The sequence below is a fragment of the Vigna radiata genome, chromosome 11 (assembly GCF_000741045.1).
Source record: "Vigna radiata var. radiata cultivar VC1973A chromosome 11, Vradiata_ver6, whole genome shotgun sequence".
NCBI lineage: Eukaryota > Viridiplantae > Streptophyta > Magnoliopsida > Fabales > Fabaceae > Vigna > Vigna radiata.
The window spans coordinates 12,851,030-12,866,898 of record NC_028361.1 but is presented as its reverse complement, the minus strand read 5'-3'; the positions used below and the strand labels follow the sequence as shown (position 1 = coordinate 12,866,898).

The window sequence follows — 15,869 nt, the reverse complement described above, 5'->3', positions numbered from 1 at the left end:
TTAAGTGTCCCCACCTTGTTTCATAGTAAATAATTAGTAAATAAATACAAGATTTAACCCTACACTTTAATCTTAATTCTGTCGAGTCCTAGGATTGATATTCTGGTCATCCCTATGCTACATTAGTGGGGACCAGTACTTTGTTCTCTTTTTGTGCGACCAAATCGAGTTTAACAGTCTCCTTCCTTGACCAAAATTTGATGATATCTCGACCTCAAATCAATCTCGGAGAAGACCGTTGCTCCATATAATTGATCCAATAAATCATCTATTCTCGGTAGTGGATACTTGTTCTTGATGGTCAACTTGTTCAATTGTCTATAATCTATACAGAGTCGAGAACTGACATCCTTCTTCTTAACCAACAATATTGGAGCTCCCCAAGGTGAGGCACTTGGCCGAATGAATTTCTTCTCCAGTAGTTCTTCAATTTGTTTCTTCAATTCAGCTAATTCTGCTGGTGTCATTCGGTAAGGTGCTATTGATACTAGCCCTGCTCCCAACACCAGATCAATAGAGAACTCAACTTCTCTCGGGGAGGTAATCCCGGCACCTCTTCTGGAAAGACGTCCAGGAATTCCTTAACAACCGAACGATTTCCTACTGCTTCCCTTTGTACCGAACGGTCTCCTTCAACCATGTCCAAATGTGTCAAAAAGAGGAAACACATGGCACCTTCAATTATATCCTCTCTCACTTGACCGAGCGTTAGTGATAACTTCTCTTCTTTACTTGGAAAAATCAACTTCTTCTTTCCGCAATCAATAAGAATGTGATTGGTGGTTAACCAATCCATCCCTAAAATTACCTCTAAGCCTTGAAGAGGTAAGCAAATGAGGTTTACCTTAAACTTGTACCCTTCTACCTCAATAGGACATATAATGCATACAGTAGACGTCCTAACCTCAGTGGCTGCTGAGGTTGACACCACCAAATCAAGCTGCATCTCACTCTCGGTCAAACCCAATCTATCAACACATGCCTTCGAGATGAAGGAATGTGTTGCCCCCGAATCAAACAGCACACAGCAAGGCAGTCCATACAACAAGCAAGTGCTGGTGATGAGGTTACCTGAACTGGCCACTTCAGCTCCCGTTAGTGCATACATTCGGCCTACTGCTTGTGCCCAACCGCCACTGCTCTGAGGAATTCTTCCAGCAACTGGAGGCCTCAACATCGTTCGTCCTCCCATGTTACATTCGGTATCAGAGTGTCCATTCCTTCCACACCGAGTGCAATTGATGAGTCGATATTTTATCGACTTCACTTAGTTTATTGTGCTAGAATTAATCAGGGAATTGTGCTTAATTGTCCGGCATTTTTCCGTTTTTCCTAATTATGCTTAATTTGACCGGAAATTCGAATTTTAATTAATTTGAATTTTCTGAGATAATTATTTGCATTATTATTTTTAGGGAAAATTTTGGAAATACATTTTGGTACATTAGGAAGGGCACCAAATAATTCAAGACTCTCTACAAAAGAAGTGTTCACAAGAAAAAGGGCATTTTGGTGATTTTACCCTTTAGGCTTATGGAAAGAGGTGCTTCAATTACAAAAGAGGAGTGACGTTTAGAAAAAAAAAATAGAAGAAGAAGAAGCATGCTGCTCATGATCATGAAAAATAAAAGCACGTTAATTTCACTTGGAATGGCATTCAGCGTTTTAGTTTATTTTTGAGAGAAATGAGCAGCGGGCCCATAGGAAATCAAAAATTGATTGTCCAGCAAGAAAAGAAAGCAGCACATGAAAGGGGCTTAATTTATTGAATAAAAAGGAGAACAGAAGTCCAGTTGATTGTTCACAATTAAAGCATTGTTGAATTAACAATTAAAGAAGAGTGGTGCGGAAGCCAGCAGCCACATCACGTGAGAGAAGCTTCAAAAAGTAATGGTTGAATTCATTTGAAGCACGACCCACGCTAGCAGTAGAAATGGAGGTGCGGACCAGCAAAATGAGGGGTGTCCAGAGGCTGCAGCCACGTCTCTGATCAAATTTGAAGAGTCAATAAAAAGTCCATGCATTGGGTATTATTGACGGGGGCTGGTCCACATCATTAAAGAAGAGCACAGAACCCTAGACATATGGGAGAGAGGCAGTCGTCACTCTTTGGTGGGCTCTCTCGGCTGGAGCATCTCCTTGCATTCTCTTCTTTGAACCATGATACATGTGATGGATTATGGATGAATGGAAGAACAATTTTTTCCTCTGCAGCGCTGAATCAAATTTTATGTAGTGCATTCATTTCTTTTCCATTTATTATTTTCTACTGCATTGGAAAAAGGTTTGGCTTGGAGCATTCTTTTTGCTGGCTTTGGAACGTTTCCTGGAGGCTAGCAATGTTATTAACTGTGCTGGATTTTGGTTGATTTCTTTGCTGGAGTTACATTGAAAATGTCCTTGAGATTGAACTATATTAGGTGGAGTTACAGGATATGTGGCAGCTTACGGTGATTTATGTTTGGGGCTGCACAACGTTTTATACATTACTTAATTATTCTAACTGCAATTTCCATATTATTTAGAAGTTTAAGTATGCAATTTCAAGTTTGGAAATTTCAATTCACGTGAGTCATTTATTGCACTTTTCAAGGCTTATCATTTATGCTTTAGTAATTCCATTTTCAAACTTTTCGCTGAACGTTGCATTTTAAATTCACGTTAATATATTTTATGTTACTTTGTTGGATTGTAATTGATTTATGCTTTTTAATTAGTTTTTTTTTATTTGATTCCTGTTGCACGATATTCAAGGCCATAATGTACATCATTAGTTGCATTTTTATTTTGTTTTACTATTTTCATATCCCGTTTTTACATTTATTTTTTTTTAATTTCTGTTTGCATTCGTGTTTTAATTTAGTTTAATCGCAGTCACAAAACCTTTCACAACCTCCCCCTTTTCGTGTTAGACCTGATTCCTGAATCGCAGCTGGTCCTTGAGAGACGACCTAGGGGTCATTCCCTAACTATACTGCATTTCTTATTATGCAATCAAATTTGATTGGGCGGCGACACCCATCAGCAATACTTGGATCTCCCTAGTTAAGGGCATCAAGACCTGTAGTGTGGTCCTCCACAGTTAAAGCATGTGACCGATCCTTGCTGCCTTGACCGATCGACTGATACTGAAGCTTGAGAGGAAGAACCTGATCCTGACGAAAGAGGCCGAGAGTAAGGCGTTCTCCTCATACCGAGACCACTCCTGGATGGAATCGGTCCTCGAACAGTCTGTTGTTGCCTCTTCTGCCGTTCGGCTTCCAGCATATTACGTTCCAACACCTTAGCCCTTTCCACCAGCATTGGAAAAAACTTGATGCATAGGTTTGAGATCATCACTTTGAGATCTGGCTTAAGTCCATTTTCGTACTTCCTGCACTGCCACTCTTCATTGATTCACATAATGTAGAACCGAACGAGATGTTTGAACCGATCGGTATACTCGGATATAGTCATCCCTTCTTGCACCAGTTGGAGGAACTCCACTTCCTTAGCGAACCAAACGCTATTTGGGAAGTACTCCTCATAAAACTTATCTTTGAATGCTTCCCATGTGATCGGAGTATGCTCGTCTTCCAACAACATCCGCATAGCGCTCCACCAATGATTGGCCCCATCGGTCAGTTGATACTCTGTGTATGCCAACCTATTATCGTTCGGGCATCTCTTGGCATTATAAATTTTCTCCATATCTCTTAACCAATGGTCGGCCTCATCAACACTGCACTTCCCATCAAATTTGGCCGGACGGTGTTGGAGAAAACTTTCCATGCTCCATTCGGTCTGTATGTTTACAGTAGAGCCAGACGGTCCATCTGTTTGCATTCGGGTCGTCATCATCTCCATCATCTGCCTTTGAGTTGCTTCTGCTGAGGCTCGAGCAACCTCCAGACTTTGCAGAGCAATCGTGTTCTGTTGAGTCAGAGTGGCATTTTGTTGTTGAAGAACTGCTATTACAAATTCACACAAATTGTTATTGTTGCTAGATGAGTCCCGGTCGGTAGGCTGAGGAGGAGGTCTTGGAGCCATCTTCTGTTTTCAACAGGAAGAAAGGTCCATTAGTTTATTATAAGAGATTAGAATAAAATCTAACCGATCATGTGAGTACACAGCACAAGCAAAGCGTACTCATAACCTACAAGTACTCTAAGGATAAAAATGCTCTGATACCATTAATGTAACATCCCAATAAATATAGATTGAAAACTATAATTATTTTAAGGAGTTAACAAAAACAATAAGATAGAATAGTGGAGAAGAAGAAAGCAAAGAGAAGGAAATGAAATATCATTAAGAATTTAAAACTGTACAAGGAACTAAAAGTCTGATAGGATATACAAGTTTAGACCGAACAGTCATAGGTTCAACTTATGACCGAACGGTAATATAAAAGGGTTTATACCAAACAACTTTACAAAACGGTATATTCACCGAACAGTTAACTAGACAATAAAACTATCTACAATCTACTGACCAGATGGTCCTACACTATCTTCAGGTTGAACGGTCTGCAAGGTTTCTTCCAAGGAATCTTCAAAATCACCCTCTACTCACATCCATTGGATGATCATTGCAGTGAAGAGAACAACCGATCAGGCAATTACCGAACGACAACACAGATATGACAGGAAAAATAAAGGTAAGCTTATGTAATTTAATTAATCAAATCCAACATACATTTAACATAACAATTGATTGATCAAAAACAATATTTCAACCATACAATCATCATATATGTATAACAATAAAAAACCGAACGTATAAATTATGATAACCGACCACTTTAGACACTGTCCAGATTGTATAAACTATGTAGTTACGATGCTTTTGCACCCGGGTGGACGTGGCTGGGATACACTCAATAGACCGTCACCCGAGGTTACTCCAGTGGAGCTACCTCGGTATTGAAATACCCTGAGGCTAAAGGACCTCCTGCCATTCCCACGCATGAGTTACCCTCATCTACATGAGGAGAAGTAATCACGGAATATCAGGATAAGCGACAGCTTAACTTAGCCATGTTCATACTTTACCATTCAATTTCAATCATGAGACATTCCTCCTTGGAATTCTCTTAAAACGATCATAATATTCTTCATCTTTCTCATTCCATATAATCCAAATCCAATAGTATAACACACAATTTCTCTCAGAAATAATTCTTAAAAGATATATAAAGGTACTTTAAGGAAATAACTGAATGGTCAAACACTAAAGGGAAAACCGAATATATAAAAAGGTACTCAAGGGAAAACCGAATACTATTTAAGGCCGAGCAAATCTTACAAGATATAGATAATTTATGGAAATGACCAAATGATCAACAACGGGTTAACTTTACGGAAACCGAATACTAAACAGCTTTGGCCGAGTGATTTAAAATAAAAGAAGTTCTCTTCAATAAACTGAGTGTCAGTACAAGACCGAACACTCTTTGGGAAATCAAGTGTTAGTGTAAGACCGAACACTCTTCCAAAGAAATAGTATTAATATAAAACCGAGTACTTCAAAGACTAAGTGCTAGCCTAAGACCGAGCACTTAAATGACTGAAATGATAGTCTATGACCGAACACTTCAAAACCGAGTGTTAGTACAAAACCGACCACTCAACAATAAATATTATTAATATAAGACCGAACACTTTTAAATGACAGAAATGGTAGTCTATGACCAAACACTTCAAAGTTGAGTACTCTTTAAAGAATATTATGAATACAATCACCGAGTACTTAGTGACCGAACGTTCAGTTTATGACCGAACGTTCAGTTTATGACCGAACGTTCAGTTTATGACCGAACGTTCAGTTTATGACCGAACGTTTTAAACAGATGATGATATATAGCAAAACCGAAAAATGAAATCTTCATGACTTATTTGGAGTTGTCTTGACTAAACTACTTAGAAGAAAAAAAATACATATGTAGTCTTTAGGATACCGATCGGTCATCAACTGAAATCTCCTACAGAAGAGACTTCAGTAAAGACCGAACGTACTAGGAAAATACCGAACGGTCATATACATGACCCTCGATCAGGTTACAGAATTCAACATAGTTTTCAACTTAACCCTATTGCTACCAAAGTTTTATCCATTTTTCAATCATCAATACGTTCAAACAGACATGCAAGATCACAAAATCAACTAATTCATACATGTAAAATCATTCCAGCATACCACATCCAAAGAACAAAAATCATAATTAAATTACAAGCTTCCCTTACCACTAATTCCAGCTAGCTTCTAAGTCTTTTACTGCAACTACTACTATGGCTTCCAATCCAAGGTCTGATTCGGTGAAAAACATCCACAATTGCATTAAATACACAAAAATGGATTTAGAGAGTGCATTAACAAACACATGCAAGCTGAAACGGTTCTTGCATGCAAGGAAGGTGAAGAACTTCAAATGACAAAGGAGATTTGATCTTATCGGTTCAAATGAAAAACTGATCGGTGCAACTGAAAGAGCTTGTCACTGGGAAGACTTATTCTGAAGCTGATTGATGATTGGAGAAGAAACAAGGTCAGAAATCTAGAGAGAAGGTGGAGTGTTTTAGAGAGAAGGAGGAGAAAATGGTTTGCTGAAGGTTGAAGACAAAGAGTTACATGCAGAGAAGTGACACCAATTTTTGAAATCCCACATTAAATACTGTCTAAAAAAACGATCGGTTCACTCTCTGTCTACTACCTGTCTTTCACTTTCTGAAAACTTACACTCTCCCTACTGCCACACGGATTCTAATGGATGGAGAATTTAATGGAAGTGACAGGTTGTCCCTACTAACCTAGGGAATTAAATGGGACGTGACAATATGTTTTTTAAATTTTAGTATAGTGCCACTAAATTTTCCAAACCAATTTACATTGTCTTTTGTATTGTCAAGATATAATGGAAATGGAGCCTTGTTGACTTTGTGTCCTTATAAACAGTACACCATTTTAAATTTTTATTATCTTTTTTTTTTATTTTGTAGAAATTACTTATACCATTAATGAATTTTGTTTTTCTGTATTTCTGTTACATTTTTAAAATTTTATAATTTTTTTAAGGGTTAAATATGTTTTTAGTCCCTATACTATGGAGCGATTTTGGTTTTAGTCCCTCTTTCAAACTATGGTTAAATTTAGTCCTTCAACTTTAGAAAACTCTGGTTTTAGTCCTTTTTATCAAATTTTTTTAACTTTATTTGTTGTTTCAAACGCGTTTTTCAGTTAACATTGAAGCAAAAATGTGTCAAACAGTGTAAACAATCCAAATGCTATAATGTAACTTGCTTGAAACAACAAATAAAGTTAAAAAAGTTTGATAAAAATGACTAAAACCAGAGTTTTCTAAAGTTGAAGGACTAAATTGTACCATAATTTGAAAGAGGGACTAAAACCAAAATCGGCCCATAGTATAGGGACTAAAAACATATTTAACCCTTTTTTTAATTTTATTGTTCCCAAAGTTCATATTTTAATAGATATTTTTTATATTTTATTTATTAGTGCATATATTAATAAAATATAATTATATCAAATTATTTAAAATCGTAACAATAATCATATAAAATTTAATAATAAAAATTATTTAAAAGATATTTGCATAAAAATTTAAAATATTTAAAATAGTTATTAACCAAATTATTAAAAAATCATTTTAAAATATAAAAAATTATCAAATTTTTATATTATTAAAATAAATATCTTAAAATAAAAAATATGATTATATAAAAATTTAAAAACACATAAACAGTTTAAAAGCTATTAATCAAATTATTAACAAACAATGTAAAATAAAAATATGTTTATATAAAAACTTTAAAATACAAAAAAGTGAAAAGAAAGTTGCAGGGTTTGAAATAAGTTTTAAGTCCCTATAATTTAGAAAATTTTAATTCAATTCCTATTAAATTTTTATAGTATATTTAAATATTTATAAAAATTTATTTTTCAAGTCTTTAGTTTTTAATTTTCTGTTATTTTAATGAGATGAGAGTTCTTTGATTGATATAACTGTTATCTATCTTGATTTTATAATTTTATTATTGTCACTCTGGATTCAAAATTATAAAATTATTATGATAGGAATAAACAGAGACTGCTATACTAAAGTACTGAATTCTATTATTGACATGTCTTGAAACACATTGAATAGTAGACTTCCAGTAGGAATGTTCTTAAAATACTCTATACTTACAACAAATGTCCCAAAATCAAGCAAACAATGCTTGGTCATTCCTCTCAAATTTCGTTTTGAATGGAAGTGGAAGAAAGCACTATGAATTTGCAATGCTATACAAGTAAACAATTTTAAATGAAAAAGCGGCATCCGAAGGTTGAATCAAATGAAATCGGGTTGACCTGTTGCAGTCAAACATCGATGCCACATTCGACTGTTAGAGTCCACTAACTTGGGATGAGCTATCACTTCCGGAATGGGAAAGTAAGCATAGTGCGTATTACAAGCTCCTACTGTGATGCCACTATATCCAGCAAATGCACCATGAACCTGTCATACAAAATCTCTTAATCAATATCAGGTGAAAAATGTAGCTACCTAGGACAACCAATACTATATGTGCAAGAAAAAGAAGATAGAGAAGGAGAAAGACTAACAGCATTTTGTGCAAGCACAGTGCAGAAAATTCCATCAGAAGCATTTGCTCGACATGCGCGGATCATATATGTTGGATCGATATATTTCACGTCTGCATGAACACCAATTTCCTTGAAGTGTTTTTTCGTCTGAAATAAAACTGTTGTTAGAACTAATCCAATTGCTTAGATTTTCTTTTCTTTTATATGATTTGACATTTACTTCATCATAAACAAGTAATAAATAGCAGACCTCTTGTTGGATATATACACCAATGTCTCGAAATACAGGATTTCCAGAAGCATCCGTAGCATTAGTTTTTTGAAGCAAGTTCTGCATCAAGAGGATGTATCAGTTAGAAGTTTAAATTTCTAATTTTCTGTCAGAATGTAGGAATCTTCAAATAAATAAATTATAAAAATAATTTCTTAAGTTACCTGTCCAGCTCCCTCTGCCACGCAGACTACAGCAGATCCCTTTGTTTCTATAAGGTACTTGAGATAACTCAAAACTCCCCTAGGTCCATGTAAGTTGAAAGGAACCTTTGAATGGCAGAAAGAATTTGCATCAGTGTATATATAAATATCTACATGACAAAAAAGAGTGTTCTGACAAGTTTTTAACACAATACCTCAGGAATCAGACATATGTCAATCTGTCCACTGGCTAAGGAAGCATGCATTGCTATGAATCCACTGTCACGACCCATCAATTTCACAATACCAATTCCATGATATGCACTATGTGCCTAATCAAATGAGTCAACTGTAAATATCCTAATCTTCAACCTGAAAACTTTACTGAATTTGGTCAAATTGACTTAAGTAGAAGTATATTCACCTCAATGTATGCTGAATTTATTGCTCTCTGTGCTTCTTCAACCGCAGTATCGAAGCCAAAAGTTTTGTCCATCAGTAAAATATCGTTGTCTATGGTTTTAGGCACTCCTATTATAGACACCTTAAGCCTTCTTTTGCGGCACTGAAAAAAATTTACTACACTTAATATACAGTTTAATGTTGACATTGAGTAATCAGAAAACCAACTTTGTAAATTCGTAGTTGTTTTCTTAAAGAAAATCACATCGATCACACAACATGATCCAACTGAATGTGATCAATTAATAAATAGATAATATAGGAGTACAAACCTCGTTATGAATTGCATTTGCACCAGCATGTGTGCCATTTCCACCCAACACAAAGAGCATGTTGATCCCTCTTTCCTGAAATTCATAACATTCACATCAGACAAATCATAGTAATAATCTGAAACCATCAATTTTATCAATATATAGAATAATTGACCACCTCCAAACTGTCCACAATTTCACTGACTCCAGGTCCTCCACGTGAAACACCTAACAGGCTTCCACCTGAAAGATGAATATTCTGAACCACTCTTCTTGACAGCTACAAATGAAATCCCAATATAGTAAGCGGTCATTAGCAAGAAGGAAAGTTCAATAGAATAGTTGAATCAAAAAGATATAGACCAAAAGTCAACAAGGAAGGAAGCAGGAGATTACTGGAAGTTCTGTCAACTCTTGGTCGGAAAATCCACGGTAACCATAAGGAATACCCACAATCTTTGTTACACCATATATTTCGAGTGTGATTACAATCTGCAGTTAATGACCATAATTTTAGTTCTAAACCTAAATTCAGACAGTAACATGAAAGCAAAGAATATAATAACTGTGGCACAAGAGTATTTCAATGCTCACAGAATTTTGTGGCAACGTATCATTGAGATGGTACAGAAAAATGAATGCATTAAAGTGGTACATTTTTCTAATAATTTGTTGCATTAACTTTATCAGAACTAGCCAAGATTTGATATTTTATATAGAAGTTGTCAAAACTATACGAGAGTCATTTTGATATTTTACACATACCTGTCTGATGACATCATTAAGACCTGGGCAGAGCCCTCCACAAGTTACAATTGCGGCCTTTACTTCTTCTGGTTTAAAGTATATCTTTCCCCGAGGTCCAGCTCGATGAACCCTAAATAGGATTTCACAACATGTTACCAAATAGGATAATGGTAGGAAAAAGTTATATCAAGAAGTCTAGAAAGAAAGAAATAACTATTTGATATCTATATAGATATTAATAGTAATTATTATCACAAGTTTTAGGAACATCTCTCTCAATCCCACTCTCTAACTGTCAAATAAAATAGAAGAAGCAATGAGGCAATTCTGTGATGTTCCCATCCTATTGTCCAATGAGTTTGTGATAGCTTTGTAAGCTTTATTGCTAAAAAATACGTACCATTGTTCAACCCAATTACAACCAGGATCAATGCACTCCGCGCCAGCAGATGTAGGTGATGAATAGTGTATTGTCTGAGAGATCAAAACAAACAGAAATTAACAAACACATGATTCATAAACTTTATACAATAATAAGATCATCACTTAAATGACCAACACAAGCATTTCCCTGTCCTTCAATTATATTTACAAAACAATGCAACTAAAAAGACGAATGTAAAGTTTTAACGACAGAGAGACAGCTTTTCAACCAACTAACCAAGCACCACATTCCAACCTAATGTGTCAATTCACATTGGTCATTTGGTATTAATAATTTCCCACCAAGAGAACTAGTTTGATTCAAAATCAGTAATGGCAACAGTTAAAGTCCAAATACGATGACTAAAGAAAAAGATACAATAATGACAACAAAATTAACCAGAATCTGATAACACGTGTGTGGTTTCAAATTGCGGACTGCATCTCCTGATGCAGCTGCAACCATAACCACATTTGCGGCTGCAACCGTAATTTGAAACATGAATGCAATAAAGATCCACGGAAAAACAGGAAACTGAATTACTATGAACAGTATTAACATCTATCAGCAAAATACCCCCTTCGTAACCGATTTAAATTCAAACAACATGAAGTACGAATGAGACACACCTTAAGAAGCACTCTGTCATTGTCATTTATATATCCATGCCAATCCTCATCCAAAGGATAATTGCCCGGAAAGTCGTTAGTTCTTGGAGTTCTGCCACAGTCATAGATATCACCAATAAACAAAGAAAAAAATTGCAGTTAAAATACGTCTAAACAAACAAAGAAAACATAAAACGTAACCTTCGTTAAGTGCTTTTATTATTGTTGTCCAATTAGAATTGGAGTTTTACCTCAAGAATGTTTACTGACTTTAAATGTAACAATACCCCTTTTACAAGAATTATCAAATATCAATGCAAAATTTTAGTTCTTAGAGAATAGGATTTCTATTATGTCAAACTCCAATTCTAATAAATAAATAAAAAAAAAAACAAATGTTTACCCCCAATAAACCTATATTATATCAATATCAAAATTCTGATAAGAGAGAATAGGAGTTTTTACGTCAATAATCTATATTGACATTCTATGCTGCATTATTTTAATTACGTGAAACTCTGACTCTGATAAAAGAACGGTACAGAAAACCATATCTACTTTGAAAAGAGAAAAGAACGGTACAGAAAACTCTGACACATGACGGACTAATGCGCCGGAAGCAAAGAGAAACGAACCTCAAATTGGGACAGAACGTAGAGGGCATAGAAGCAGCATCGGGGAAGATATCAGTGACATGGGGAAGTCTGAAACGGTCTTCAAAATCGTTCTTGAACTTCGTTTTCCAATCAGGGTCGCTGAAATCAATTTCGGCGGTGGAGTTGGAATTGGAGCTTTGACTCTTAACCTTGGGAAAGACGGTGGCAACTCTGGCCGGTACCGCCATTGTCATGAAACGAGGATTGAGGTGAGAAAAACGATGGCAATAGCGGTTAGAAGCTGGTAGGCCATGAAGAGTGATCACGTGAGACATGGAACCCATCGTGAAAAAAGAGTCTGTGGAGATCGAATTTCAATACTCTTTGTTATTGTTTTTGTGAAATGTGTTGTGACTCGAATGAGATGACGTGAAAGAAACAAGAGAGACAACCTTTGCAGTTCTTTGGTTCTACTGTGCCGGCTCCTGCTGTTGTGTGTCGCTGAATGTTCAACCTCGGAAGGAAGCGGAAAGTTTCTTCCTTTCTATTGTTCTTTAGTTTCCAACTTCTACTGCATGTGCCTTTATATATATGTATTTTCCGCAGTCAACTAGTATGTCTTCACAATTCACAATATATTATAATTCATACAAAAGATATAGATAAATAAAATAAAATATGTGTTAAAAGATAATACCCATTAATATAGATTGAAAAAGATAATATTAAAAGATATATGGAGTTAAATAACTAATCAAAATATACCAGCAATTAAAAAGAATAAATTAAAAAGTTAGGATTTGGTTTCTTTCCAACACTTTATAGATAATCAAATAAAATATCCGCCGTTTGTTGATTACAAAATTCATAATTCTAATTATATATATATATATATATATATATAATCCACTATTATTATGATGTTCTTAATTTCATTTTACAATTTCTAATATTATTAATTTATTCTTAGTTTAAAAAAATTGATATATATTTTTTTCTCTAATTGATAATGTCTAATATATCACTATCACAATAACATGTAACGTATAAAACAAATAATATTCAATCATGTAATATTCTATTAAAATCGTTATCATCAGTTTATAAATAATTATATTAACTTATTTTATTGAAAATATGACCGAATTCAGAAGTAAAAAAAATAACATTTAAGAAACATCAAAATAATAAAACAAAAAGAGTTATCCAAATACAAGGTTAATAAATAATTCAGACTACTATCAAAGAAAAGAAAAAGTTATAAGGTTTGGATTGAGATTGATCTTGTTTTCACCTATAATTAATTTTTACTTCTAATTAGTGACCTTCAACTATGAGAATAATTTGTTTTTGAAAAAAAGGGAAAATAATTCAGATTAATTGTAAATATTTAAGATTTTAATTATAATACTTACTTTCTAAAAACTATAATGTATTGAAAATATAAGTTTTTTGTACTGTGATTATAAAGTATACATAATAATATTACTAATTTTTACAAAAGCTACTTTAAAATTTATATCTAAAATATTTTTTATTACTTAATCGTATAATTGTAATGTTTTTAAATAATTTTAAATATTTAATGAAAATATTAAATGTTTTTAGCATTTTCCATTGACGTCATTATAATACTCATAAAAAAAGACGATTATGAAAATAGAAAAAAGAAATCTATTTATTATCCAAAGCCTCATGGAAAAGATACAAAGGAATTATCATGTAATTAAACTAGTGTTGCTAAATGCACTTAAGATTTTTTCCATTAAGAGAATATCATTATCATTTTCGCATATTTGATCGATGTTATAAAACAAACAGCTAAACAGTTTGATATGTCTTGTTTGTCAGTGACAGCTGCATTTCAGGATTTTAAAAGGATAATAACTGAATTTTTTAATCACTTATTAAATATAATATGGAAAAAAAATCTATCAATAAGCGAAAAATAAAAATAAAATAAAATAATTTTGTAAATAAAATTCAAAAAATTGTTTAAGGTAATTTGGTTGGGTTGGAAAGCAAGCACGCAGTCATTGGGTTTGAGTCTCACCTACCATAAAGTTAACAAGTTGATGAAGAAAGTCAACTTCTCAACTTCTTTGATTACGTCTATTTAGAAAAAAAGAGTCTAAAAGGACTATGAAGGCGAAAAAAGACGAAAAAAAAATTATTTATTGATTTATAAGTTAACAAATAAAATTTATATAATTGAAGGTTGAAAAATAAAAGTGACCTAGAACATTTTTTCTTCTCGTAAATATGATGTCAAAATTTCATTCAAGCTCAATATTGGCAATATTTATTTTTATATTATGTACTGTTGGTTTTAAATTTAGATGTTTTTATTACGGTTTTTTAAAGATGTTTTATCATGACGAGGGATAGCAAAAAAAACTTGTATTCGTGGGTATTCCTGGATTAAACCCGTTGTAGATAGTTGGTACCCGTGGATAATAGGTATTTGCGGGTAACAAGTAACGGATTTTTAATACCCGCTTTTTATGGGGTCGGGTTCGGGTTTTGCATTATCAATATTCGCAAGTACTCGTTACTCGCTTAAAAGTCAAAATTACATCTTTGTCTTTAGTTTCCTCTACATAAGTCCCCTTTTTCTTTCCCTATTCTCTTACGTAGCACTCTTTCTTCCTCCCACCACTCTCTTTTTATTTTACTTTTTTCATTAACTTCCCTTCCACCTATCACATTTTTTTCTTCCCTCCCTTTCATTAAATGTTGTTGTCCACACTAAAAATACATTTTATTATTCTTTATTTTATTCTTTTCTCTTCTTTAACTCCCAGACTCATTGTAAGTACCTTTAACTTAAAATCTAAAACAATTTAATTTTTTTTTTCAATTTAATTTGGATTATTTCATTTAAAAACTTATAAAATATTTTTTTTTTAAATATTCGCGAGTTGAAAACGAGTATCCAATGGGTACCCGCGGGTTTTAAAATACCCGCGGTTATTTTTTAAACGGATACTCGACGGGTAGCAGGTCGAGTGGCGGGTATGTTTTTATCCGACGGGTCGGGTTGCGGGTAGGCACTATCTGTGCCCGTCCCGACCCGTTGTCATCCCTAATCATGATTAAAGAAAAAAGTGTATATACGTAATCTTTTATCTTTGCTTTTAAATTATAAAAAGATTATTTGACAATATTAACGTGTGGATGTAAAAAGGAAACTTAAAAATATGAACATAATTGAAAATTTTAAGTATAAATTTATGAGTAAAGATAAATAATTTAACATCTCAAACTATAATATAAAACTATATAATAGTTATCACAATTTTTAATAAAAACAAGAACAATCGACAAATACAGGAATTATAAAGTTATTACAGTTATCTAGAATAACTATAAAGGTAACTAATTAAACTACTAGACATCAATAGTTTCTCGTCTTCTCAAGAGAAACTTCATCACCCTTTGCTCACACCCATCGAATGATCATAGTCAAGAAGAAATCAAGAAAACATATAAACAGTCACAAGGAAAAGGGTAAGCTAGATGCAAAAACAATTCATCATAAACTTAAAACATTTCATACAAGAATAAAGTGTAATATAAATCAAACCAAGCATCTTAACATGCACTAACCTAGACTGGACTATCTGAACTTAGAATGAATGTCGAGTTATGATGGGTTGTGCACTTGTGGTGGCCTCTCCTGCTTTGCAAAGCCATTGTCAATGGGTTTCATCCTTCTACCCTCACAAGGTTAGTCCGTACCATGTCGTAGGCCATATTGGAATCATCTAAACAAAGA

The 15,869-nt window shown here is 33.9% G+C and overlaps 2 protein-coding genes across 2 annotated transcripts; both read right to left on the bottom strand.

The window, feature by feature from the left end:
• Positions 1-487: 487 nt before the first annotated feature.
• Positions 488-1,177, bottom strand: LOC106776786. The gene has a single exon (XM_014664256.1). It carries the CDS (start codon positions 1,175-1,177, stop codon positions 488-490), a length of 690 nt encoding a protein of 229 aa, XP_014519742.1.
• A 7,024-nt stretch (positions 1,178-8,201) lies between these two features.
• Positions 8,202-12,094, bottom strand: LOC106776785 (ATP-dependent 6-phosphofructokinase 5, chloroplastic). The gene is made up of 13 exons (XM_022775999.1): positions 12,078-12,094; positions 11,517-11,607; positions 10,864-10,937; positions 10,482-10,593; positions 10,113-10,208; positions 9,895-9,996; positions 9,735-9,809; positions 9,425-9,565; positions 9,216-9,332; positions 9,022-9,126; positions 8,837-8,917; positions 8,605-8,733; positions 8,202-8,497 (listed from the first exon to the last, which is right to left on the bottom strand). The coding sequence occupies exons 1-13, from the start codon at positions 12,092-12,094 to the stop codon at positions 8,330-8,332; spliced, it is 1,308 nt and encodes a 435-aa protein (XP_022631720.1). The 3' UTR covers positions 8,202-8,329.
• Between the last annotated feature and the right edge of the window lie 3,775 nt (positions 12,095-15,869).

Bases quoted from the DNA above. Each gene is read 5' to 3' on its own strand.
- LOC106776785 (XM_022775999.1), bottom strand. The intron at 9,810-9,894 runs GTGGTCAATTAT...TATGAATTTCAG, and splicing joins AAATTGTGGACAGTTTGGAG to GAAAGAGGGATCAACATGCT. The intron at 8,918-9,021 runs GTAACTTAAGAA...CTCTTGATGCAG, and splicing joins TGGCAGAGGGAGCTGGACAG to AACTTGCTTCAAAAAACTAA.
- LOC106776786 (XM_014664256.1), bottom strand. From the start codon at position 1,177: ATGTTGAGGCCTCCAGTTGCTGGAAGAATTCCTCAGAGCAGTGGCGGT.